Source organism: Corvus brachyrhynchos, unplaced genomic scaffold (genome assembly GCF_000691975.1).
Source record: "Corvus brachyrhynchos isolate BGI_N302 unplaced genomic scaffold, ASM69197v1 scaffold101, whole genome shotgun sequence".
Taxonomy (NCBI): domain Eukaryota; kingdom Metazoa; phylum Chordata; class Aves; order Passeriformes; family Corvidae; genus Corvus; species Corvus brachyrhynchos.
Window position 1 is genome coordinate 13,141,764 of NW_008237239.1, and position 27,020 is coordinate 13,168,783.

A 27,020-nucleotide genomic window follows, 5' to 3' on the forward strand; every position below is an offset into this window, starting at 1 on the left:
CTTCTTGGATATTCCCCCTCATATACCCATGTTCAATTTTTTTTTCTCATTGTGCTTAAACACTTTTCTTTTTTTTTTTTTTTTTTTTTTTTTAATGAGAATGAGGGCTATATTCAAAACCTTTTACTTTCATATACGAATACCTAAAATTATGTGCAACTTACTTTGAGCCTAGGAAACCTAGGGACAGATGAAGAAATCTTACTAAGTGGTCATCTTAAGCTGCCATCAACACTTTACTGCATCCTTCTGTGACAGTTGTTTTACTAGATTGCATTTCTGTTGGTAAAGAAATTGCCCTGAAGATAAAGAAGCCTCATTAGACTGACTGTGCGAGGTCAGCCATGTGCAGTCTGACATTGACCTCTAAATTTGATCATCAAAAAACCCTTGACCTTTATGCCATTTCAAAATCACACAAATATAATTGTGTTGCAGTGTGATGATGTAAAAAAGATAACTAAGACAGTGCTAGCATAAGAAATACTTCAGTGTCTGTTGAGTGGGCCTTTGCCAGAATAAATATGTTCTGTTCCTTGTCAGAGTTGCTAAGTCCATCTAAGTGCCCAGCAGTATGGCTACACAGCTACCAGCAATTAGCTATTTATTTCAGAGGTAGCTATTATTTGTGGAAATGCAGGGTGCAAGATATCCTAGGAACATCCTCCTCATGTGGTACAGTTATGTTAATCCTCTTAGTTCCTTCAGAGTCTGCAACCTGGTGAATCTGTGAAGGTGCCCTTTAAGAATAAGTAATGGAGAATAGAAAATATTCTAGTATGTAAAAGGTTAAATTAGATTGTTCAAGGAAGCCTGACTCAAACCAATGCTGTGGTATATGAGAGTGAATATTTTCCACTAACATAATTTTTTCAAAGTTTTAATTTGTGTTTTCAGTGCTACCAAGCATGGAAGCTTCTGTTTCAGGCAGGATCAACTTGGAAACAGTAACACACAGCCAAACAGCAGTTCAGTATTGAAAGCAGAAGCCTTGACTCTGGAGGCTATTGAGCTGATATCTTAAAGTGTAAAAACGTACTTCTGAAATTGCTAATAAATCACCATCCATGGTCTCCAAAGGGCAATTTTGTTTTGTATGCTATACTTTTGCTTATATTAATTAGAACTGTCCTCATTTCTGATCTTTGCTGTATTTTCTTCCTTCACTTCTTCCATTACTCAGCTGCAAGCTTGTGTTTTATGTGCAGAGTAAAAGTTAGTCCTGTGTGAGCAGCTTGTATGTGGTTTATGTACCACTGAATTTTACTCTATTGTATTGAACCACAGGTGACTGAAAAGCTGCCAAAACTTGTGTCCACTATCAGCCTGAGAAGGACATCACCTCTTAGGCAATGCTCTATTGCCTATTGTGGCTAAGAATTCGTGTAGCACTGTTATGAAATGGGTTCTCAGCCTATAGCATTTTCAGACACAAAGTGGCATCACCTAACTCAGTTGAAAACTCACGGACATTGGAATTGAAAGTTATCTTCTGCTGTTGTAATAGATTTACTTTTTTCTGGAAAAAAAGAGGTAAATCCAAAGGTCATGTATGTATATATACACACATATGTATACACATATACCTATATATACATATAGTGGGCAGAAGTACCTCTGATAATCCATTGGAACTCAGTAAAAGATAAACCAGATGTATTTTGATATATTTCTGAAAGTGTCATATAAAACACAGACAATGCAGTTCATACCACTGAATGGTTGACTGTGCATGAGTAGATGCCTTCCTTCATTCAGGAAGTACCCCTATTGAAAAATCTTCCTGGAAACTTAAGTCCAGCCTCCTGTCTTCTCATTGGCAATGGATTTTTAGTTCCTACTACCTGTAAAATTGAATGATCAGCTTTTATCTGGCTTCAGAGTTATCTGGAAAAAAACCTGGAATCTTCAATTGCAGCTGAAAGTGAATTTATTTCTAGCATTTGACGCAGGTTCAAGAAGTCCACTAGCGATGAAATTTTGGATATAGTCCAGCCTCTCTTCTTACAGTTGTGTTTGACATTTCAGGGTTTATTTTATTTTAAATAACCTTCTTAACTATGCTTTCAAGATAGGTTTTCGTTTTCACCTGTTTGACACTGTCAGCAATGAATGCCAAGTAGTCAATACTTCTGACTTATTTTGCAGCCCAAGTTTGGCTTTAAAATTTTTCCCACACTGTAGTAGATAAAATTAGGATAGAAGAGAAAGATGGAAATGAAAACTGAGACTCTAAAGATATCAGAACTAAAGTCCATCTTCTTCATATTATTCCTAAATGTAGTGAAAGGCAGCAATAGCACACCTGGCTAATTTTCCCTGGAGGACTCTTCTCCCCTTCATGATGAATAACAAAGTTTTAGTTCAGCCCAAAACTTCCAGTTTTTTCTCCTGGCAACAGGTAAAGTAGTTACCATGTCATAGTTTGCAGAAGCTCTAGAGCAGGCACGTAGGTCTTGCTATCATTTTCCAATCCCTTATTTTCAGAGAGGGTGGTTGGAATTGAAAGTGTTTAAGTACTTGTTTCTTTTTGAGGAGGACTCACCTGACACGTGCAAGTAACCTGAGTCTGTATGGAAAAGCAGACTTAGAAACTCAGGAAGATGCAGCTTGCAAGGAGAGGAACAATCTTCTCCTCCCTGAGTGCTTCTGAAGTCCAAAAGTACAGGAAAGAACTTTCACATTGGTCATCCCCAGACTCTGTACATGAATAGGTATATTATGAGACTGGAAAGAGCTGGGTCTTTTTTTGACAGGTAAATGATAAGGTTTTGAGTTACTCCAAAACACTTCATCTTCTGTTTGTACTAGGATTTCAGAAAGTAATTGTTCCTTTTGTAAGACTTTCTACACCTTCCCGTCTCCCTTAAGTTCCTATTTCTCTGTGTACCAGACCTTTTACAAATGGCAGTCACTGCAGATATGGACATTAAAAAAGCCACGGATGTTTTGAGAGTAAAGGTTGTGACTTTGAAAGAGATATGAGATGTGTATATATGTTGTATTTAGTTTTGATACTGAACTGTAATACGCTTTTTTAAATTTGTCAGCATTTGTATGGTATGGTATAACATTTGTATGGTAACAGTTTTATGCCTTTAAGAATATCTATGTGGTTGAAACAAAGATGAAGACTCATAATTCACAATATTTCCAATTTAAATCACAGAATTAAATACAAACATAAAAGGATTTTTGTCATTATCTCCTTGCTTGGTAGAATGATAATGTATTTGAATATAAAATAGCAAAGGTTGTAATATCTCACTTTTTTCTGCTAAACCGCTTCATAAGGTTGTGTGTCTCTAACAGAAAAATATCTGAGAGGCAAGATGTTCTAAGATGAGGTTAAATGAATGAAAGTATTGTGGATTTTCTGAAAATTGTGAGCTTCACAAGCACTGTTACATATTTTACTGTCTTCAAATCAGCAGGAGTGCAAGTCCTTATCTTTGCATATAATTTTGCTGTCATTAATATTAAATACTGTGTGATGTTTTAAGGATCATGGCCTCAACTAATAAATATGGAAACATCTTCAACTTCTGTTTTCTGTTTAAAGGAATTAGACATGTAATAGCAATTGCTCTGTCTCTTAGAATGGTCCCCTGAAGTCCCATCTGGGATGCTCTCCGGGCAGATGTCTTCACTCAGTGTCTAAAATGACCCTAGATACCATTGTTTAAGCACAGAATTATTTTTGTTGTTTATTGCTTGGCTGCTCCTTGTGTCTTAGAGGGGCAGAGAAACCTCAGATGTAATTAGACAGCCTTGGAGATTTTCCCTGTGAGTGTAGATCCAGACTGTGGCTTTCTCCCAGCTGGTCCTGAGGCTGAAGCCTGTAAAGGGCCTGGTGGGAAGCAGCTGTTTAGGAATCTCTTGAACCTTTAAAACAAACCTGCCCCAGAGACCTCCCCAGTGTCCTATCGGTGCTTAGGCTGGTCCATCCTCTCTGAGCAAGGACTTTGGCCCACTGCCTTTGATCAAGAACAGGGTACAAGAGACTTGTTTGTCTGAGTCTTTCTTCAGACAAATTGCTCCAGAGAAGAGACCATGAACAGCTAAACAAAATAATCATTAGTAAAAGCATCTGTCTCATCATTTTGGAAAAGTATTTAAGACAAAAATCTTGAGGGAGATTTTTCTGCTATATGAGGACTGTTCTCCCAAATGTCTTCACTTCTGAGCTACATCACCAAGTACACATTAAATTTATCTGTATTCAGTGGATTAATACAGAAGAATTTTTGATTTTGATTTTTGAAGTTTCCCACAAGCTTGAAGAATTATACGAGAAGAGAGTCTGACATATCTCAATCAAGATGAGTTAAACAGGAATTCAAAATTGAATTCAGAATTGAAAACACAATTGCAGCTAACCTGTATTCCTTCTGTTTTGAGCAGGAATTGTAGAACTTCGAAGTTTTTTGGCAAAGAAATGCTGATAAGAAAAAAAAAGGAAAAGCAAAATTCATTGAAATTACTTGCCGCAGTTATCATTTATTTATTTGACATTGTAACAATCAGTAAGGAGCTCTACAATGCTGATGTTAGATAGTTGCCTGACTATATTCCTAAATCTGAGCCAAGTTACGATAATTTCTAAGTAATAGTGTCAGAACTTTGTAGCAGGACTGTAATAGTGACTCAGGCAAGAATTTAGCTAATAATTTTCATTGCAGCAAATACTTTCAAGCTTTTTAAGTACCTAAAGATACCTTTTAAAATGCAGCTCCTTCATTTTGGCATTCTACCAAAATCTCAGTCAGAGAGATGCCTTTTGCAGCCTGTCAGAAGGTCAGTAAATTCAGTTTATTTTAAAATAAAGAACATTTAGATAAGCTCTGTATTATTCTTTAAGTTTAGAATGACAAATTAGGGGAGACTTTCTTTAAAAGTTTTCCAGGGAAGGACATGACTTGTAGTTATCATTGTCAGGACTATAGCTCTAACACACTTTTAAAATGCATATATTAATTTTATAACTTCACTTTATATTAGTTTTATGCAGCTCCTGTGAAACTTTTTCTCAACAACGTAACATAACAAATGTTTTTAGGTACTCCCTTTTAAAGGTTGAATTTGGAAAGTAAACAGGAGATTTTGAGATATTGATGTAAATGGAATATTTTTATTAGAAAACTGTCAGGATTTGTTTGTTTTAAAATATGCCAAATTAGCTACAATAAAGATTTCCACCAGCTCTTTGTTTTTCACATGACAGAAAGAGGACCTATTTTGGATCCTTCCTTCAGTGCCATTATGTCTTCATGTTTAAATATCTCACTGGACAAATACTTGATCTTTAGTCCATCATTAAAATTCTCACGCTCCTAAGCCAGCATGCTCCAATGTTTGGTTTATTTGATTTGCTGTTTCAATTTTTTCACAATTTTTTGTTTCTATTTCTTCTTCTGTGATTTTTGTAACTCTGTTGTCATCCTGCTTCTTTTAGGTAAATTTTTATTTTCCAGGGGCTCATGTTATATTCAGAGCGTTCATTTGTCTCAAATAACGTTGCAGCCACAGTGAATAAGCTTATCAGCCCTGTGAGATTTCTGTCCTTTCCTCCTCTTAATTTTAAGCACTTTTGGGAAAAGAATGGTGTCTGTTGGTTTTACTGTTTGTTGCCTCCTGAGTGCAGATGACCCATTGTGAGAGAAAGCAATGAGCCATGCCGTGCTACTGAACGCTGCAGAAGTCAGGGTATGATACTGAACAAACTCATTCTCTGTCCTTCACTATGATTTGTACTATCCCACTCCTTATTGAATTAAATGTGTTAATAAAGGACTTATGTAGCAGCTAAAAAGGAGTTGGCTGTCATTTATCAATTAATAACCCATGAAAACTGGCGTTACATAGTGGTAGTAATCGTACCCATGGTGTTAGGCATATGCTACATAAAAATGCAGTCACCTTGAAATAATATGGACAAATCAGCTTGTAACCTACAGAATACTACTAATAATGTAGTTCTAAGCACTGTAGGACTGAAGTTTGTCTCTTAGTCATCTGTGGATCGATTGTGCAAGATTTTATTTTTTTGTTCAAGTTTTGGGTGATCAGATTGGTTGAGCTGCCTTTAATTCTGAAGCCAGGGACTTCTCTTTTACATGCTCTTACATGAATGAAGTACCTTTAATATTTCTTTGGGGAGGGCGGAGGGTGTGTGTCATGGTTCATGGCAGACAGGTGTGGAAAAACAAATTTTAAGCAAATTGGTAGGATTTTATTGACTTCAACAGCTAATTCCTACAGCCGTAGAATGAAGGCCCTGATATGATACAGTTCTCATTGCTATTCTCTTCTAAACCCAGGCTAATACAAGGTCAGCTGCAGTCATTTTACTGCTAGAGGAGAAAAGGGCCTATGCAGCTGCTGGGCTGCAAGTGGTATTACGTGCTTCAGGTCATTCGTGCTGCATTAGACACTGCTGCTGCACAAGCTTAGAGAGAGAATGGCATGAAACAGGAGTACATTTCTGCTTGGTAGCACTTACCTGGGCTTGCTCTTGGCTTTGGAATGAATGAGAAAACTTGGAAAGAAAGAAGCTACATTATACAATTATAGCAGTCTAGCACAGAGGTTATATAAAATGCTGAAGTGTCTGCCCTCTCCTCCTACAGCACTGTTTAATGAAACTCTTCTTGGCTCACACCCCCAACTACACCAATGTAATTTAATCTTCTTGGACTCTTGGCTCTTTTTTGGCAAAGTCATTGATTCAATGAACTTTTCCTGTTATGACGCCTGGAACAGATACTGAGACTGTTCAGACTTTGTTGCCAGAATGTCAAACAGTGACTGCAAATAATGGCACAGCATTGTTTGTGTTTACGTTTGCAACATCCATTGTCCTTTCTGTTCATACAGAGGAAGGTGTCGTCACTTGCCAGAAAGCTTGCAGTTGACACTGCTGGGTGAGGTGTAACGAGAGAGTAGCAAATAAGAGCACAAAGAGGCTGAAGTAGTAACAGCAGTGTGATGACCTAAAGCCTGTTTAAATCAAAAGCAATATGCTCATTGACTGCAATTATCTTCGGAGTCTAGAAAGATGATGCAAGGAAAAAACCCCAACTGATGAAATTTCAGATTTTATATATCAAATTATCTACTCTTTCAATATGCTTTGAGCTGAAAATACAGTGAGTTACTTGGGACAACAATTTTCTTTTATGCTTTGCGGTATCTGGCATCCATAGGGAAAAGGCTTTCATTATACCCTCTATACACACCTCCAGAACCACCTCCTTGAAATAGTAGAAGCTACAGTACATTTGTAGTTCAAAATGTTCCTTTCTCTGATTTTAACCTATTGCTTAATAAGTGAAAATAATATGCACCACACTGAAAAAAATAAGCACAGGCATTCATTTCAGAGTTGGAGCTATTTGGATGAAACCATAAATGTGGCAGTTGTGCCAATAACTAAACAATACTTTTTTAGCTTTATTGTTGGAGCATTTTACACTTCAAGTGAATGATATGCTTCTATCGTACACTGTTGGTGTGTACTCTTTGTGATTATGTCAATATGACTAGTTGCTAAGGTTGAAATAGGTAACTGCCACTAGAAATCTGTGAAAGCAAATTAATTAAAACACTTCGTTATGTAAGAGAGCGCTGTCAAATTTCCCATTTTGTGTCAAGTTCAGAGAAATGCTAAAATGCTGCCCTTTGGAAAAAAAAATATTCTTTCACCTATATTGACAAGGATTCACTTCAGACTTTATTCCAAATTCATAAATGTGTCTCGTGTAAAAATCTGGGCTGTAAATGCTGCTACCTCTGTGCAATAGGACAGAGGTTAGTGGCCTCTGGAAGCACATCAGCATAAGGAGAAATGAGGTCAGGATATAGGCAAAGATTATGTTGTCTGGAATGTGAAATCAGACAGTCACACTTTTTTTGTATAAGCTGTAGCAGGTAAATTCTCAGATAGGATGTATGTGACAGAAAACTTAAAATTTGGGGCACTAGGTAAAAGAAGCATCTCTGTTGAGAGACTTATTCCCAAACCAGGCATTCTGGTGGTCATTTTGTGTCAGGGCCCAGGAGGGAGGAACTGGCCATATCTACTGGGCACACAGTGTTGCTGTAATTGGCTCATTCTTCCTGTAGATGAGGGATTTGTTGTTAAATCCTTTCCAGGTGATTCAAAGCAGAGACATCAACCCCTGATGTCAAAAGGGTGATTGCCTTAATTTTCCTTTTGTACCTCCATCTCTATAAAAAGCTTTCAGTTGGACTGGAGCAAGTGAACAACTGCTTTTTGCTCCAGATACAGCTTTGAGAATACAGGTTTTAAGCTTCTACTGACAGTGAACATGGTTTATCTGTACTTCAGACAGTTGGACGAAAGCACGAGCTCCTCTAAAGACAAATGGTGTGTCAGCGGCCAATTGCAGGAAAGATAAAGGATTCCAAAGGCTGTGAATATTGCAGTCAACTATCCAGGGCTTATTTAATATCCTTTTATTCCAGCTTCTTTCATCACTTTAGTCTTTGCTAGTCAGAATATAAGTTGTTTGGCTGAATACATTCACAGAGTATGATACAATAACTTCTGCCCTATTCCAATAGAGAGTAGATTACCTGTATGTCTTGCTTGCCCTTCTACTCTTCTTCTGTTTCTATAAAGCAAGTCTCCCATCTTTCTTTTCCATTTTCTATTTTGATCATCATCTTCTTGTCTCCTTTGAGCTACTGTGAACAGGAACTGAAGATAAAGTGTGTGTTTATAGGTAGCATTTTAAAACAGCTGCAATTTCAGTGCTGGACCAACCCTCTGATTAGACAAGTGGAAAAGCTATGATGTATACTCTATAATAAATGTCAGAGCAAAGAACTAAAAAACATCCTATTAGGAGCTAGCAATAGCCAGGAAATAAAAGAACCTGTGTCAAAAAGCAAAAAATTTCAAGAGCAGAACAGAAGTTCAAGGGTGACAAAGAAAAGGATTACAGCCACAAAGAAAAGGATCACAGCCCTTTTGGTGAGTAAATACTTTTAGACAGGTATTGATCTAGTGGGCAAAAAACAGTGTGTGCTCTCCTTTGTGAAATAGCACTTACTGGGGGTGATGCAGATGGAACAAGGTTATGAGTGGTGAAGAAACAAAGCATTTTTCCATGGAGGAAATAATTTTGAAAAATTGAGGTATTTTTTGCCTTTATTTTTAATGTCCAGTACTCAAGTCTAAGAATCAACAAACTGAGATACAGAAAGATTCCCTTAATGATTCTGAAGAGAAATCACAGTCTCACTGAAGTCAGCAAAAACTTTTGCCATTGATTTAACTGGGGCCAGGGCTTCACTGCAGGCTTTACTGTTATGATCACCAGTCTGGTGCTGATGGCAGAACAAAACATGACAACAAAGAACTATATTGCAGAAGTTCCCGTCTTCTGTTGTCTTCACTTTACCTCCAGTTGAAAATGTTATTTATTTGAGGCCCAGTGCTGGGCTTGGAGTACATGGTACCTGTTATTTTCTACCAACTGGATGAGTTGACATGGATTCCTTTACTCTTAGGGTCATTTGGCTAATGAAAGAAACTGAATATGCATAAATATAAATGGATGAGTTGTCTTGTTTCCTACGAGGAAATAACACACTAAATCTTGTCATCCCCCACCCCCAACTGTTCAATTATTCGTTACCTGTTGAGAGAAAATTGATTAAGTAGTGAGCATTAAATTTAGCAGTGATGCTACAAGAAGGAGTGCATGGATGTGGAACAGCACTGTCTCTGCGATAAGGTAATAAAACAGAGGGGGTGAGCAGCAGAGAGAAATGGCAGGAAATAGACGGCACCAGGCACCAACCCTCACTCTGTTCCCGTTAACTGGTGCAGGACCGGAATAATCTCACAGACCTCAATCAAAATATGCTAATTTTGGATTGGCATAAATTGAGTCAAAAACTTATTTGGGCATAACCTGCATGCTCTGCCACTCCCTGTTGTAGCAGAACTCCTGCTTGTGTACTGACTTGTAGCTACCATGAAATGATTTTGATAATCTGTCAGTATTTCAGTAAAAATATTCACTGATGTTGTATCAGGAGGCTGAAGTATTTTTCCATAATTCACCAAAGCCCACCAGGTATCTTCCTGATCTCCCAAATGTAAGAGTTAGAGAATTAAATTTCATTCATGATATTGACTTTTTTCAACTGGGTGCTTTCAGTAAGTCAGAATCACAGAATGATTTGGGTTAGAAGAGATCTTAAAGGTCATCTACTTCTACCTCCCCTGCCCTGGGCAGGGAGCCTTCCATTATACCAGGCTATGCAAAAGTCCTGCTGCCTCTAGCCCCCAGGACTCACAAAATGCAGAATTCTGAGCAGATTCACAGCTGGTGAACCTTTGTTTGTTTGGAGCTACCACTTTTTTCTTGCCAAGAATATGTAATACTTATTCTGTGGCACATATAATATTCATTCTGTGGCACACATAATACTTCATTCTGTGGCACACAGCAGACAGCAGCATGCTGAATGACCATATCTCTTGGAGACACTTTAGGTCACTTGTCCTGTTTGTGAGGACAGGTGAAGACTAAATATTTAATATGCAGAAGCCCCTTCCCTTGCGTGCTTTAAGCATCATCACCATTCATTCACAGAATGTACCTTTTCTGTAAGCAAGTGGTGCTAGGTGTCTGAGGATGTGAGGCTGAATCTTTGTACCATCCATGGAGTACATGAGTCAAGGCAAAAAAAAATGTCCTTTAAATTGCACCATTTGCTAATGGATGCCTTCATAACCCTGTTCCTGGCTGGTGTTGCTGACTCTTACACAAGGTACGCAGACCATTTCAAGAGCAGTCTGTATCTTCCCAGTGAACAGAGACCTTGAAAGCTATTCTATTCCTGATATATTTAATCAGAAACATGTGAAACAGGTATCATTTTCTGTATCACAGAGTGAAAAGTAATGAAAAAGGAATTCGTTTTTATTGGAAGGAAATGTTTATCTAAATAATTTCTCTAAACAGTAAGTTGGCAAGCGTTCTGAACCTAACTGATTGCAACTAGTTTCTGGAAGACTCCTTTCAAACTACTGAAACCTATGAATCAGTATGTAAAGATACAAACAAGGCTAGTGTTATTTGAACAATTTTCCAGATCCTAATTCCTCTGCTCTAAAAAATATATTTGATGTTTCCTTTTCCTGACAAAGGCAAATCAAATATTAACTAAATACATTTCAATGTAGTCGTCATATTCTATGAAAGAGCTGAGGAGCGGGCAGAAAGAAAAAGAGGAGTTGTTTGTTTTCACCAGGGCAGCCAAGTGCTTTTCTGTGTGTATGTTTAGTGAGTGAATCAGACTGCTTTAGCACATGATTGCTTAGATGGGTAATTATTCAAGAAACAATACCACCTTGGGAAAATCTATGGTAATAAAAAAGAAATCTGGATGGGCTGAATAACCTTTTCAGGCAGATATTTATCTTCAAATGAAGTTATTTCTTGTACAGTTTCTAGTCTTCAGAAAATGCATTATTGGTTGGTTCGAAAACAATCAGATTGTTAGTGTTTAGAGTCTGGAGTTCAGGGTGGCAGTGAGATAAAGCACTAATGGATGGTATTCTCAGATGCATGGAAGGGAAGATTGTTAGGCTCTAAGTGTAATGTCAAAGTGGCAATATGAGCTGAATATGTGCATCTGTACTCTAGTGACAACTGTTACCAATATGAACAGATAGCAGGTTCTAATTAAAGTTACAAGCTAGAGGGAATAAGCATTAAGAAAAAAAGAATAATTCCATGAATAAATAGCACTTGATTTATCAGTTCACTTAAAAGGTCTAAAAATTAGTATTTGAAATTAATTTACATACAGCATCTGTCAAACCATACAACAATAATGAAGTCAACCTAATTAGAACACTTACAACTACAAGCATATTCTTATCTTGACATGGGGAGACCAAGTAGTCTCCTAAGTGCCAGCTAATGTGCATCAAACTTTTGCTGAGACCTAGTAAGCTACCTGCTTACTTTGGATGTTGGACTATTCAGAGCTTAGCTTGGTGTACTTTCTGCATCTGCGTTATGAGCAACTTCTGTGTGCTCACCATAAGCAGGGTCATTCAAGCAAATTACACAGCACTTTGCAGGACTGTAACTGTAGGTTCTCCTTTTTTATATATAGTTGTCACTTCTACTTTTCCTTACTTTTAGTATTCATTCAGGACAGTCAGTAATAATTTAAATATGAGACAAACATTATCTCTGCACATATTTTTAGAACTTCTAAGAATGGACATAGACTAGACTCCTTAAATGATGCTGAGTACAGTACTGTGTGTACTTACAGCACCCCTGGATGGGTAAAATTGCCTTGCTGGTACTAATCAGCCTTGTTCTTAGGGAAGGGTGTATTTGTAGCTTTAGGAAACTTGCCTAGATAACTGATGGGAAGCTTATGGTAAGGTGAATCCCTAATTAACTTTCTCTTGCTAGGTGTTTTGACAGTTACCTTCATTTTCAGTGATTTTTGTGAGTAGTAGAGTTTTGCTCCATTGAAGTAAGTTGTTTTTGTTATATTGGATTTTGAAAGTGTACTTTGAAAATTTCAATACATTGGAATGAAAAATTTCTTGACTGCTTTCTGTAAGCATATTGTCATCCAGCAAAGCTAGGTCATATCCGTGAATCAGCAAGTTTGAAGAGTTTGAAATGCCTCTCTGAAGCATTTTGTCAAATACCCAGACAGATTGACACTACGGCGATTTTTCTGTCTTGCCTTGAAGGGGCAGCAGATAGTGGTGCTGTAAAGTAGAGAAATGAGAAAGGGCAAAATTATTTCTGCACCTCATTTGCTTTGTATTATCCTTTTATTTTCTTCTCTATCTGTCTGTATTCCTCTTCCTCCCCAGCTTTTGAAAAAAGGCCCAGGCTCTTCTAGCAACCTCTAATGTTCTTGGAAACCTTCACTTTTTTGTATAAACTTGCACATGTTTGGGCTTTGTCATGGAGATAACCCTGTCGTCAGTTATTTCAGCTATGTTCTCCTCAGGAAGGATTTAGCAGTAGCTTCACACTAAGCTACTCCCACCTGAGGGAAATGGGGAGCTGAGAGCCCCAGCCAGCCCTTGCAGCCATAGTGTGGCTGTCACTGAGCACGGACACTGAGGGAAGCAGGTGCCTGTGAGCAGCTGTGCAGGGCATGCTGAAGGCTGCCCACTCTGCCAGCCCCAGTCTAGCTCTCTGAGCCCCTTAGCTGGCAGCTCTGTGTGGGAATTGAGGGTCCTGACTGCCCAGCTTTGGCTGGAGAGCACCTCACACCACCTTGCAGGTCCCTTGGCATGGTCAGTGCCTTGAACATGGCATGGCATGGCCCTTCTGCAGCCTCACACAGTCCGTGCATGGGAGGGACACCAGGCCTAAACTGTGGTGCTTTTGGGTACAGGCAGGACTTGTGACCCTTTCTCAAAAGGAACGATAAACCTGGTGTGGTCAGAGCCTTCAGCTGCCATGTGATTAAAAAAACAAAACAAAACAAAACAAAACAAAACAAAACAAAACAAAACAAAACAAAACAAAACTGGGAGAAATTTTAGAACCTGTTTTCCATAGCAAAGGGATACACATGGGCACACAGAGATTTGGAAAGATTGTCAAATGCAGCTCCCACTGCAGTAATGGCAGATCCGTGGGTGCTGCAGAGTCACCCTTTCTCAAAAGGAACGATAACCCTGGTGTGGTCAGAGCCTTCAGCTGCCATGTGAATAAAAAAACAAAACAAAACAAAACAAAACAAAACAAAACAAAACAAAACAAAACAAAACTGGGAGAAATTTTAGAACCTGTTTTCCATAGCAAAGGGATACACATGGGCACACAGAGATTTGGAAAGATTGTCAAATGCAGCTCCCACTGCAGTAATGGCAGATCCGTGGGTGCTGCAGAGCCCTGGTGGTGGCATTTACACCACAAAATTACTCCAGCCTAGTTATTGTTAGGAAGGAGCTCCTTTGTACCCTAATTCCTGGATTATGGCATTCAGGGGCTGCACTGGTAAACACAGCAAGGCAGTGACACTGCTTACAGTGCCTGGCTTGCCTTGGCTCACTCTGCTGCTACAACAGGGCTGCAAATGCACAGTCACCAAACCTGGGATGATAAAAAGGTTTTACTGACAGAAACATACATGTCCTCCAGGTTAGAATTAATTCTGTCCCTGAAGTAATGTCTGTGGTACCTGGGATTTCAGTGCCTAAATTCCACCAGAGTTTCACTTTAAACAGTGCTTTTTGGGTCTGACATCTAGCAGATCCACATTTAAGCACAAACTGCAGAGGAAACATTGCCAAAAGAGATGTAACTGCTTAGGGCAAGAAAATTGTGCCTCTCTAACGTACTAAAATTAAGTCAATCGTGCAGCTGTTGAGACTAGAGGGAATGGTTGATGTAATTTATTTGGATTTAAAAAAGAAAAAAAATCCATATAAAAATATCCCTACCAAGAAGCCATTAAAGCAAATGAGTATTAAGGAAGTGAGAGCTAAAGTAGTTGTGCATTAGAAATGAAGAGGTAGAGCAGGATTAAGTGGTCGGGTTTTTAGCATGGCAAAAGGCTAATGGTATAGTGCCCCTACACTGTTCAACTGGTGCTATCTGAAAATGGGGATGAACATGCTGTTGGAGGGGTGGCACTGTTTGCTGTTGGCAGAGAATTACTTCAGTTAATCAGAACTAGGGAAGATTGTGATTGACCTGGGTTAACAAAGTGAATAAATGGGCAGTGTGATGCAGATGAAATGCAATGCTGAGAAATGCAAGGTTGGGCACACATTCAAGAGAATAATTGGAAGTATTTGTAGGCTTTGCTGGGCTCTAAATTAACCATAACTATTTAGGTCATTACTTACTATGACCAGCCTAGTGGAGTAGTGTGTTGTGAAGGGATCCTATGAAAACAAAAGATAATGTGAGACCATAGTGGGTGGCAGTAGCACAGAACAGAAGATACAACTGCCATTCATAAATCAACATGAACAAATCACCCATAATTATGTTCTTGCCCTGTCTCTTAAAGCATACTGACAAAAAGTGAAGACTGGCAATTAAATAATTAGAAAGATGAAGGAGGCTTTTCGTTTAGAAAGAAGTAATAGGAGACAGAGGGCAAGTATTTAAAACAACAGTGTTAAGAATACAAGCTAAGAAGCTTCTATTTATATTGCTAGTGCAAAAAAAGAAGCAAAGTGGTTTATTTAAATACAACTAAAATGAATTATTTTCATGAGAACCTCATTAACCTTTGGGAATCATTCTGTTAAGCAATCATGGAGGCCAAATGTTCAGCAGCATTATATTATTTTAAAAAAATTCCAATGCTACCATAGGACTGGAACAGTTATTCCAACACTATCTACAGAGATCCAGCTTCTCCATTAGAAAATAGAGTTACTAACCTGCTGCCTCCTATTTGGAAACCTGAGCTTTTAATGTGCATTGGTGTTTTTGTGCTCAGCTTTGCTGTCTAAACTTTGAACTGGTTGGCAGTGCGGTCTACATTGTGCCAGGGCTCCTACTCCAACATATAAAAGGAGGCGTGTACCCAAGGAAGAAATGGTTCAGTACACAAAATTTGCTGTAGAAAAATTTTCTTTATGGAACTACCTATTCCAAGTGTAATTTATGTAACTGTGACTTCCCCCATCTGGGATCCCAAAATGATTTCTGCAGCAGCTGGTGCACTATATTGAATGGTCCTTTAAAATCTCCTTGCTGCTGAGTTGAGGCTTGTGTGATTTTCAGTAGCATTTATAACCACTCAGGCTGCACCATGGTGTGATCCACTGCACATGCCAGGAACTTTGATGGGGAGCGGCTGAGATTAATGATGACATAATACACTAAGAAGAGATATTAATGCTCTTAGGCATGAATTAATGAAATACCATTGAGAATTTATCCTTCATGAATAAAGGGATTTGGAAGTTGTCATTCTAAAAACCACATAAAGATTTTACTGAAAAAAACCCCAAACACTGTTGAAACAGACAGGGTCCTAATGAAGCCTTACTCCAAATTTTTGGTAGTGCCAGATGATTGAGCTTCAGCCATTAACTGTATTCCTACTAATTTACAAATTGTGTAAATGAAAGGTACAGATCTCTTGCTTCCAGGACTGTGGCAGTGATAATTTTTATCTCCAACTCGGTGCAAAGCTGGATTCCAAGCTGTGGTGTCATTGTGGAGTAGAGACCTAGCATACCACTGGCCTCCATAAATCTGGGATCCTCATCCCACAGTGCAGCCATATAGCAAGATCCTTGCTTACTGAATTGGTAGCAGTGCTCGTCATAAATGTGGAGGGTGACTGTGACCATTTATTTCTTAAAAAATTAAGGTATGCTTTACTGTGACCTCTCTGGGGTAAGTGTCTTTGAGGATTATTGAAGAACTGAAGGATTACTGCTGAATCCTGTAATTTTTAATTCTTCATTGTCCCCTAGAATTAGTGAGTTAAAATGTTGCGTGTCTCTATATATATATGATTGTCTACCTGTAGCTTCTCTTGATTTTAAAAAGTAATTTTATTCAGGGATAAAGCTTTACTGTATGTTGTCATATAATCAAGTCTAGAAGAGAAGTTTTATTTTTGAGGCAAAGTGGGATAACACCAGCTACAGCACACAGGGACTGTTTACATTTTTTGTTGCTCTGTTAATGTTTGTTCTGAGTAGTTAAAAAAAAATCCTTAAAACTTAGGACATCAAGTATGACACATATTTTATCCATAACTTATGGCAATTTGAAACACCTTTTATTGCCTACATAAGTGAATATATGTAAACTTTATTAGTAACTTCATTTCAAATTTAAAATAAGCAAAGGTGTATTGTAGAATTTACAGATAAAGGTTAGTTTTATCTAAAAAGTTATTACCAGTGTTGCATTTCTTCATGTTATGGTTCACTTATGTAGAATTGAGATGTATTTTATATTAAACAATGCATAGCACCATTATACAACAGTTCACTAAATGCACATCCCATTCAATCTTTTGTAGGAATTAATATAACTGGACTGAAGTTACAAGGAAGAATTGAACTGAGCCAGTAGGGTTAACACTGATACTAACAGGAGATTACCAGCCATAAGAAAATTACAGCTCTTCTGAAAGTGCCTAAAACAGCAACATATGGTGGGCACCATCATAGAAACTGGTTAACTGATGACTCTGAAGAAACACTCGTTTCCATTAATTCTGCTGTCATTATTTCACTATTCTTGAACTCTTCCTCTGAATTCTTCTGTCCTTCTGATCCCAAGACAAGATGGCAGGAATGTTAGAAGAGAACATAAAGAAATTACAATAAGCTGTCAACTATATAATTATACTGTAACCTACTGCACTGAGAAGTTACACCAACAGAAATTTGGCAATGTATTGGCTGCTAGCTAAACACAGGACACTCACTAGCTCAACATTAAAAAAAAAACCAAACAGGCTCACTAAAAAGCAACATCTACATTACAAAGAAGCTAACAAAAGAATTCCCTTATGATACTTAGGTTCATCTTAGGTTCATCAGCTGCATTTTCTTGTTTTATGAATACTTGTTACATTTGCAATTGAATATGTATTTAAGATCACAATGCTACAAACCTTTCTCCAGTATGCAGTTTTGCCACCTTTAGTTAGACACAAAGGAGTACTTGCTCGAACTAGGGTTGAAGATTCTGCAGAAAGTTGGTGATGTTATTAGGTCATGTGTACTGTAATTACCTGAGCACCATAATTTTGAAATCCTTAAGAACATGATTTCAGAAGGCAGCAAGTATGCTTCTGTCTGACAGACTAAGGGAATAATTTTTGCTCCAAAGAGTCTGCTGTATACCCTGAATCAGAACTAAGTCCTTTTTCATAGAGACTTCAGATTTTTAAAGCATCTCTACTAAACAGAAGTAAACGATTTCTGATTAAGTTTTAAATGTTTCAGTGACTTTACTGCGAACACAGTAACTTCTAAGTGTTAAGGAACTTACTGGCAAGAGTTACCAGTAGGGCTGATGGTGGAAGTTGCTTTTCTCCTCATGAACAATTGTTACAGTGTCACAGTCCTGAACAGATATATTGAGTTACCTGAACCCCAGGGTTCCATGTCAACCTGGATTTTAGTTTTAACCTTCTCAACAGCAGGAAGTCTCACCCAAAACATTCTTCTGAAATCCAAACTTAAAAATTCATTGACTTATCTTCCAAATGGACTTTATATATTCCAGTGCATTAGAAGGTAACAATTGATACAGCTTTCAAGTGATTTTTTGCTGTTATCATAGAGTCACAGTGGCCACACACAAAACTGTAGCCTCTGTGATGATGGGGCATTAATTTGAGTTATTTGAAAGAACACAATTTTGGAAGTGGTGACAAATGCAGTCCTTGATGCTATCTTTGAAAGGCCCTGGATGAGAGGAACAAAAGAGGCTTGGGAATCAACAACAAAGATTTCAGACTTCCAATTTAGCCACTGATTTGTAGAAAACATCTTGGGCATCAGCTGCCTTCTGCAGTTCTCTAGCTTGATAAAAATAGGGACTGTCATGCTTATTCATCTAACACAAACCAGTGCCATGATGGATGAATTATTTAGATAGCACTCAGAGTGCTAGCCAAATGCTGCTTATTCATGTTTTCCCCACTGCAACAATGTATCTTCATCACTAATAATTAACTGCTAATTACTGTTGCTGAGAATATGATAGTGGCGTTTACCACCTTATTTTTAATTTCAGTGCAGATGCCTACTTAAGAGTTATGTAAATACATGAAATTACAGTACCTTTTCCTAATGACCCTGCTATATCTGGGTTTGATCCTATTCGTGACAAAAGAATAGTAAAGATGACCTGTCTTCTGTAGAGCTATAGACAGTTTCTGTTGAATTCTCAACACTTAAATCATTCTAGGCAGGACACATCTGGGTCAAAGGACTGCTGATGCCAATTATGCTTTGTACATAATAATGCACATTTTACCTATTTGGAAAAAAATTCACATTTATTTACTGTCAAACAGGTGTTAAACTTTACACTGGATATTAGTGATGGGCTCATTATTAACAGGTTTACACAAAGGGATGAAAAAAGCAGAATTTTGTTGAAACAATTTACATTTCATTAGATTTTTTATCATAAAATAAATTAATTACTAAATATAGGCAGAAGGAATATGGAAGAGTAATAGTTATGTTTTATTTATTTTTTTTTAAAGGACAGGCACCTTTTATTCACGAGAAAGCTTGTGAGAAGTGTCCAGTGTCCCCTTTACCCCTTACCACCCAACCCTGATTAAAGAATGAACAGGGAATTGAGTTACAATCTTTGTTAGCTACACCAAATTTGTGCAAGGCTTGGCATAATTGGCTTCTAAAACAACTTTCTCCCCAAATTATGTTTTTTTGGCAATAAAAATTCAAAACTTAAGAATAAAAACTAACTAGTCAAAGCAGAACACTGTTTACAGTGAAAAATAAGTGAAAACAGGTAGAACTTGCATTTTAAACAAACTATCGTACTATGAACAGTGTAAGAAAAACAGCTTATAACATATGTGCAACCAAGAGCTTTTCACAATATTTTCTTCAAACTCTTTAAAATTATTTTTTAATGACAATTATATTTCAGTTGGACACAAATGTATTTATTTTACCCTAGCAATAGAACAAAATATAATTTCTTTAGCCATTTTTTCATGAGAACGGTTCATTGTACAGTTGAGGAAATATATGAAATAAGGCCTGTGGCTTGATTGCTAGTGGTTAGACATGTATTCAATCTTTGCCCTAATGGAAAAGATTTGCAGTGAACTGCAAACTGATGCAGAATATCTCTCCTGCTTTTGCAAGTCTTGTCAGGAATAGTAAGGTACAGTAAATTTGTCCCACAGGATTTTAAAGCCTACGCCTTGTATATAATACAATGTAGGCCTAGGAAAAAAAAATGGTGCAGCCATATTTACAAATTTAGTTCACAAACTGCTGCAGTAAAATGGCTGGAAAGTGTTTATTTCTCTTTTTTTTTCACAATTTTGTTAAATTCAGCAGCAGATGATATCTTAAATACCTTGTTGGTATTTCTTTTCTTTGTAACAAATAATTCATTTTAGTATACTCTGTGTATATACAAAGTTTTTGTTTATAAAAATTCACAGAACTGCGAGGTCCAGTCATCCCTGTTACTGGAGAACCACAGGGTCAACAGAATTGTCTCTTCGAGCAGATATGAGGGAGCCTGCTTGGGGCCAATTAAGTCTTTTTAATACTTGAACGTGGCCTTTAATATTTCTTTGCTACACTATTAAAGGCTTGTCACTAGTTGCATTTGTCCTTCTCTAACATCTCCTTCTGGAATACATCCTTCTTTGTTAATGGGAATGATATAGCCGTCGCTATTACCCCTGCTGATTTGATAGTACATCTGAAGCTGATGACCAGCTCCTAGGTTTGGCATGCTCTTGTAGTAAATGTCCTCATTTTCACTCCTCCTGGAGGGAGAGAGGTCTTCTTCAACATCGGGGCTGCTCTCTGGGTAGGGAGAGTCTCTGAGGTTGGGCATGCTCGTGTAAAGAGAGTCTCTGTTGGGGGACTGGAGGTGGTCGTCAGCCTCGGCTGTCAGCTGTGAGACGTAGCTGTCAGTTCCCTCAGTCTTCACTTTCTTCTGGGGCTGGTACAGAAGGGAGTGAGTCCGCTGAGGAATGAGTGGGGCCTCCAGCTCTTTGTGGTGGAGCTCCAGCCCGGGGGTGTCGCTGTGCATCAAAGATGAGGCGTCTGCCACGATGGCGTCATCTTCGCTACTGCTCCCGCCGATCACAGCCTTGGCTGGCAGTGCCCGCTCCAGGTTGTGGTTCTTGCTGCTGCCCCGCAGGTTGTTGTGCACTAACTCTGAAATGATCATTTTCTCAAAAGCAGTATCATTCAGGCTTAGTCCACAGTCTACAACTTGCACGCTGTCGTTATAGTCTCCATTGCGCAATGAGTAGCTGTTGTTGAAATTACCATTTAGCGGTAGAGTATCCATGGCACTTGTATCCCTGGCATTGTTCAGTGAATGTCCTGAAATGGAAAAGGACAGCTCTGGTTATTGCCTGACATGCTTTTATCACTTCATTTTTTTTCTTTTTAACAAAATTCTTTAATGTAGTTCAGGACAAAGTTGTACTTGGAAGTAAAACTTGAGAAAAGTTAGGTTATTGAACATTCCCAAATGTAAACAGTTGCACACCTTATAGGAAAGATGCTTTCTAAAAATAGTAACGTGTGTTGCCTGTGGGGAATAGCGGCATTTGAATTTCTTAATTTAGTGTCAATTCTGTGACTTTTCCACAAGGAACTGTTCACTCCATGCCCTTGCATATGTAATGCAAAGCAATTCATTTGGAAACAACTGTGTTTTGAAGTACACCACCATGATTTAGAAAAAGAAAATTAACAGAATTTGTCCTAAACGACACTAAATTAAAAAGGAATTAGATCACAGACATAACTGAAGGTAAATGTACAACATAAACCCACATAACTGGCAGGCAACTACTTTAACAACATTTCTAACATTTTTTCCTGGTTTTTTTTTTTTTTTGGAGATGAAGTAAAGAAAAGAATGAAAAAAATGGATAAATACAAAGAATTTATGTTAAACAAGGACAGCCATCTTTCACACTACAGGGACCAGGGCCCACAAGCACCATCCAACAACACGATAGACAGCAGGTGGAATGACTCACTTTGGACAACTCACATCATGTCTGTCTGCTCAGGCTATCTGGCCTAAGAGTAGCTGATATATAAAAGAAAGTAAAATGATTTATTGTAACATGATGAAGAATTACTGAGCTTCTCAGCAACTTAGTCAGAGCAAGGGTTCAGCAAATTAGATTACTAAGCAATAACAGCTTTTCTTTTCCCACTTAACATAATTTTTTTCACTAATATTCTGCCTGCCAACAATGGCCCCAGGTTCCTAAAGGTCAAAGTTTGCCTGCAGTCTGCATCAGTCACAGTGACAGCGCTGAATGAACCAGAATAGTTAATTAAGAGTTAGGCCCACAGTTACCATGGGCATGGAAGTCAAATGCAGAAATGTTAGGAATTTCTGTAAGTATGGGTCACAGAAATTAAATCAAAGAATAAATATTAGTTGTGGAATGGGAAGAGGAAATCAGCCATGGCTGATATTTCATAGCTGTTGACGAAATGACAGATTGGGTAAGTCTGCTGAAAACATGAGAAGGAGTTTAAGAGGGGGAAAAATGAAGTCTTATGATGATTAAAGTTTTTATGCTTTGGGTTTTGGCTTTTTTTTCCCCAATAACTTGATAAAGAAAAGGTTTTCCTATAGACACAAAGACATGTAAACTATGACAGCACAGTGCTTCCCAAGCAAAGGAAAAAAAAAGAAAAAAAATAAACTTTGCAAGAAATTAAACAGTCTGAACCATGGAAATCAGATGGTTAGAGCATTCCTAGAAAAGCACTTTATCTACAGATATGTCTGGAAGTAAAGAAAGAATGAAGTGACTTTACTGAAATGAGACTGACCACTGTGAGGCTGCTGCATAATATGCAAGGCTTGGAGGAGTATAAGGGAAAAGTTTCTTGAAAAAGATTTTACATTTTCTCATTTTGTGGATTTTTTTTTCATAATTAAAGCTGCAGCTTATCCTAGAAAATTCAATATTCTCTGGAAATATTGTTTTCAATTAAAAAATAATTGCATTTTCTCATGAAAAGATTTTTGTCTTCAACTTTAAGGAATAGAATAATAATTTCCAAATAAATTCTGAGCAATTTGCAAGTCATTTTGCATTTGTGTTATTGTTAACTCTTCTCCATGTGTATTGATTTTAACAGTGATGAGGGTTGTTTGAAAGGTCTCTTTAAGCTTTGATTAAACAACTTTGCAGTTTTGCAATTTCATGTATGTTCCAAGATTTTTCTTGCAATGGATTTAGCTGTGCAGAACATATGGCATTTATAAAAGTAGACAACACATGGACCACATGCTGGATTCATTTCCCTCATGAAAGTGATTTAATTCTGTAATTTTAATTTTCTTTTCCTCTGCTAAACAGATATCAGAATACATCTGATAACCCAAAATGAGTTTTCTATGATATACTGCAGAGTTAAGCATGCTAGAATATATTCAAATTGGTTTGATGAGGCAAATTTTGTTGCCCATGATCAGGTAATTCATTTGAAATCTTTCATAGCCTGTAGCAAGATTACTGTAGAAATGTAAAAATATAAGTAAATTGTTAAGCATTTCGGCATGACACTGCTTTGGTTTTAAACAGCAAATTATTTCAGCATTGCGTAACTTGTGTTACCAATAGGGTTTGCTACAGACCTCATCTTGTTTCCCAAAAAGCAGTATGCAAGTACTTTTTGAATGTGGAAACATTTCATTTGCAAATTGTGAACCACTTGCCCGCTGAGTCTACTTCATGACCGCTAGTTATGTTTTAATTGTGCCCATTAAGAATCATGCTGAAAAAATTTACATTTGATAGGCAAAGTTAAGTTTTACTCCCATACTTGTCTCTCTGTAGGTTGCTAGAGGAAAGCATAAGGAAAGTAAGAAAACAAGAGAATGAAAATAGAAACTACAGTTCAGTTAAAAAGGAAACTTGAAATAAAAACTGGAAACAAGGTTTTATGAGCTCTTTTTCAAAGATTTATCATTCCAGTTACACTAAAGTGATCTTATGACTCATCAAACAATATCTGCAAGGTATTTACTGATGAATTGCAACATTGCTAAAGCAAGTAGATAATGTAACAACAAAATGTTAGGTAAATGATGACACCCTTTATTCCTACAGAACTAAACTGTTCTAACTGTTAATGTCAAGATTTTCCTACAGGAAAATGATCTCCCATAAAGCTGCACTATACTATAGTTTAGATCTGTTTGATGCTGGATACAGTTTTCTACACCGGGGTATCCAAAGGTGTCAAGATGCCTTGCACTGCTTTTGTATCTAATCCATTCCATAAGCAGGATTTTCTCAACAAGCTTTAGAGTCAACCTTATATTGCAGAGACATGATACCTCTAAGTGATATATATCTTGAAGATGGGCTCTCGGACCATGTGGTGTCAGTCCTTTAATAGTATATTAAGATTTATGCCACCTGTGTTAAAAACATGGATAATTATTGGTAAATACTGTTAGGGCAAAGGCATTACTATAATATAGTGCAGTTTTACAAGCTGACATTGGCAACACTGTATTTCTCTGATTTATTTCAGAAATTCAGACTGTATGGCTGGGGTATTGCAACTTGAGTTTCTATCTAGGGAAAAGAGGGAATTTGGAGCGAGCCAAGAAAAGCAGTTTATTCAGGAAGTATAAGCACACCTGGTGAGTTAAACACAGGAGCTGAAGGGGCATTACATACAACTGTTTCAGCGAGCAATGTGTTATAGGGGTTGTTAGTGCCGTGTGGTCGAAGAAGAGGGTTTGTTAGTAGGTAATTGCCAGTCATTCCTAAAGCAAAAGAAACAGAAAAAAAAAGTCAGTTCCTTAATTTTAGCCTGACAGTTTCAATAGAGAATAATTTTTTATTCATCATGAATCACATAGGATTTCTAAAATGTAATTTAGCTGAAAATTTCTGGGTGTATTTGAGCTATGTATTTGAAATGGGAGCAGGAAAATACAGTTAGATTCCAGTAATTCATGGGTGCTGTCCAAATCCCCAAAGTAAACAGATAGTGAAAGTGATATTTACTAATGTATACAAAATCACTGTTACACAAGAGTAGCAATTAAATGTTTAGAGATCAAGGTACTACATAAAGCTATTGGAACTTTAAAAATGACAGCATGGAACACTTCTGTCCAGAACTGAGAGAACTGAATTTCTCAAACTGAAAGGTATTGAAAAACCTCTTATGACAGGATCAGAGCTGTTACTCATTTTATTAAAAACACAGAGATACTGGAAGGGAATTGCTGTTTTCAAACAGACAGTGGATGACAAATTGCAAGAAGCATATCTTAGTATATGCGAAAGTATGCATGCTGAGGGGAAAGCAAAATATTTGCTCTAAGAAATCAGAGCATTCACATTTTCTCCTGGGACATTCATGCTGCAAATACATATGCCAGGTTTTAAAAAAGAATTCCTCAAACAACAAGTTTCTTTAAACTATCAGTTTACAAACAATGTAAGACAAAGAAAAATATTACATGAACGGACTTCTTTAAACCAAATTTACACGTTAATGCAATACCATTTAAACAACTCTCAGAATAATCAGAAAAAACCCCAGCATATTTTGAGAAACTATTAAAAAGTCAATCAATCTCTGATTTCTAGCTACTACAAGAAAAATGGATTGGAATAATGACAAAAAAATCCCACACAAAATGCTGTCATTTAAAAATTAATTTAAACATTTCAGTAAGATAAAATCCAAGTTTCTTTTCTATTACTTTGCAAAGCAGTATATCAGGATCAGTGTATCACAGACCCAAGGACAACTAAAGAGACAGCTATATTTTTAAAGTATAAATATTTTTATTTGGCATGATATTATATATTTCAAATATTAATGCTTTTGTACTCCCATAGCTACTTAGTAGCAGAAATGAGCAGGAATTTTTAATACTCAGAGAATTATTGTCTGACTACGCAAATCTTATTTGAAAGTTTGTATTAGTGATTAACTAAAAAAATTATCATAGCTTTTTTCCATTGTAAAGTACTTCTTACTAGAAATAATAACTGAAATATATTTTGCTTGGGGTTTTTTTTGTGTACTATATTTAACTTGGTTAGAATTATTGTTTGTAATTTATAGTTAAGAATTTTTTTCAATCCAAATTTCTTTGCCACAAAAAAAAAAGCTTAATTAAAAGTTTTATTTTTATTTTAAAGGAAAAATGACACTTGTCATTAATTATGGAACTACTCTTATACGTATGTATCACTGAGATAGTGACAATATTGTAACTGAATAGAGTTGATACCAATTTTTCTAATCATGGCAGAACATTTCCAGTGACTTGAGCCTGGAACTTGAAACAGGGAGAAGATTCCAAGACCTCTGTTCAACACTGAATTAACTTACAGAGCTGCACAGTTAGAGCAAACCTCAGGAGTCAGAGACAGCAAATTAGGGTAAATACCAACTTTATGTGGCTTGTATTTTTGGAACTTTCATAAGACATTGAAAGAGACATGAAAAAATATGCATTTTCTACCTAGGAGAAGTTACTTAATTTTGATTTTTGCCTGAAGAACATGCAGGATTCGTAAGAGGGGTGGGAAGAGCAGCGAGACACACAGGTCTTACCCACTTTCTATAGATCAAATAGCAAATATAGAATCATACTTTCTGATACCTTTTCCTTTGCAAACACCATGATTTTTACTTCCAAAATGAATGTGAGTTAAGTACATATCCCTGCTATCAAATCCTGAATTTGAATTTTCCGTTTAAAACTTTCTGAGTTGATTGCAGTGAGACCAGGGCTGCCTGCTCTTCACGTAAGGATGTGGGTAGAAGAACAGGCTTCAAACCTGGCTTGCACAGAGCAGTCCTCTCTCCACTGCTGGCTCAAACTGCCTTAAAAACACAGGGGGAAGGGGAGAAAGGGAGGGACAATCTGTCTTGGTTAATACCCTTGTCTTCTATCTGGACATGAGAATGAGGTTACAGATTTCAAAGTCTATTTGAGCTGAGAAGTTTTGAGTTTTGACTTCTCTGTGCCTGAAAATCTGGATTCTATTCCATGTTACAGATATGATGCTCTTTGAAATAGAAAAGATAAATGCTTTACAGACATCTTTTGCATAGAAATGATATCAATTAGATTTCACTGGGAAAATTTCTGCACCTAAAAGTCAGTCAAATATGCATTAAAATGTTACTGCACTCATATTTCTATTTCAGATTCAACCTATAAAGGTTAGGAAAGATTTAAAATTATGATCTTGCTTTTAAGCTAAATTATTGATGAAACTAATTCAAATACATT

At 37.2% G+C, this 27,020-nt stretch overlaps 1 protein-coding gene across 19 annotated transcripts in view; it reads right to left on the minus strand.

Moving 5' to 3' along the window:
* Positions 1-16,803: 16,803 nt before the first annotated feature.
* The window catches only part of ADGRL2 (adhesion G protein-coupled receptor L2), a 176,984-nt gene continuing 166,767 nt past the window's right edge, over positions 16,804-27,020 (minus strand). For 7 of the 19 annotated variants that reach the window (XM_017729992.1, XM_017729994.1, XM_017729995.1 and 4 more), the window contains 2 exons: positions 24,393-24,521; positions 20,331-21,085 (listed from right to left, as the gene is read on the minus strand). In XM_017729992.1, coding sequence (XP_017585481.1) covers positions 20,331-21,085; positions 24,393-24,521 — 884 coding nt within the window. The other 12 variants (XM_017730005.1, XM_017730007.1, XM_008630316.2 and 9 more) reach the window with 5 other exon arrangements.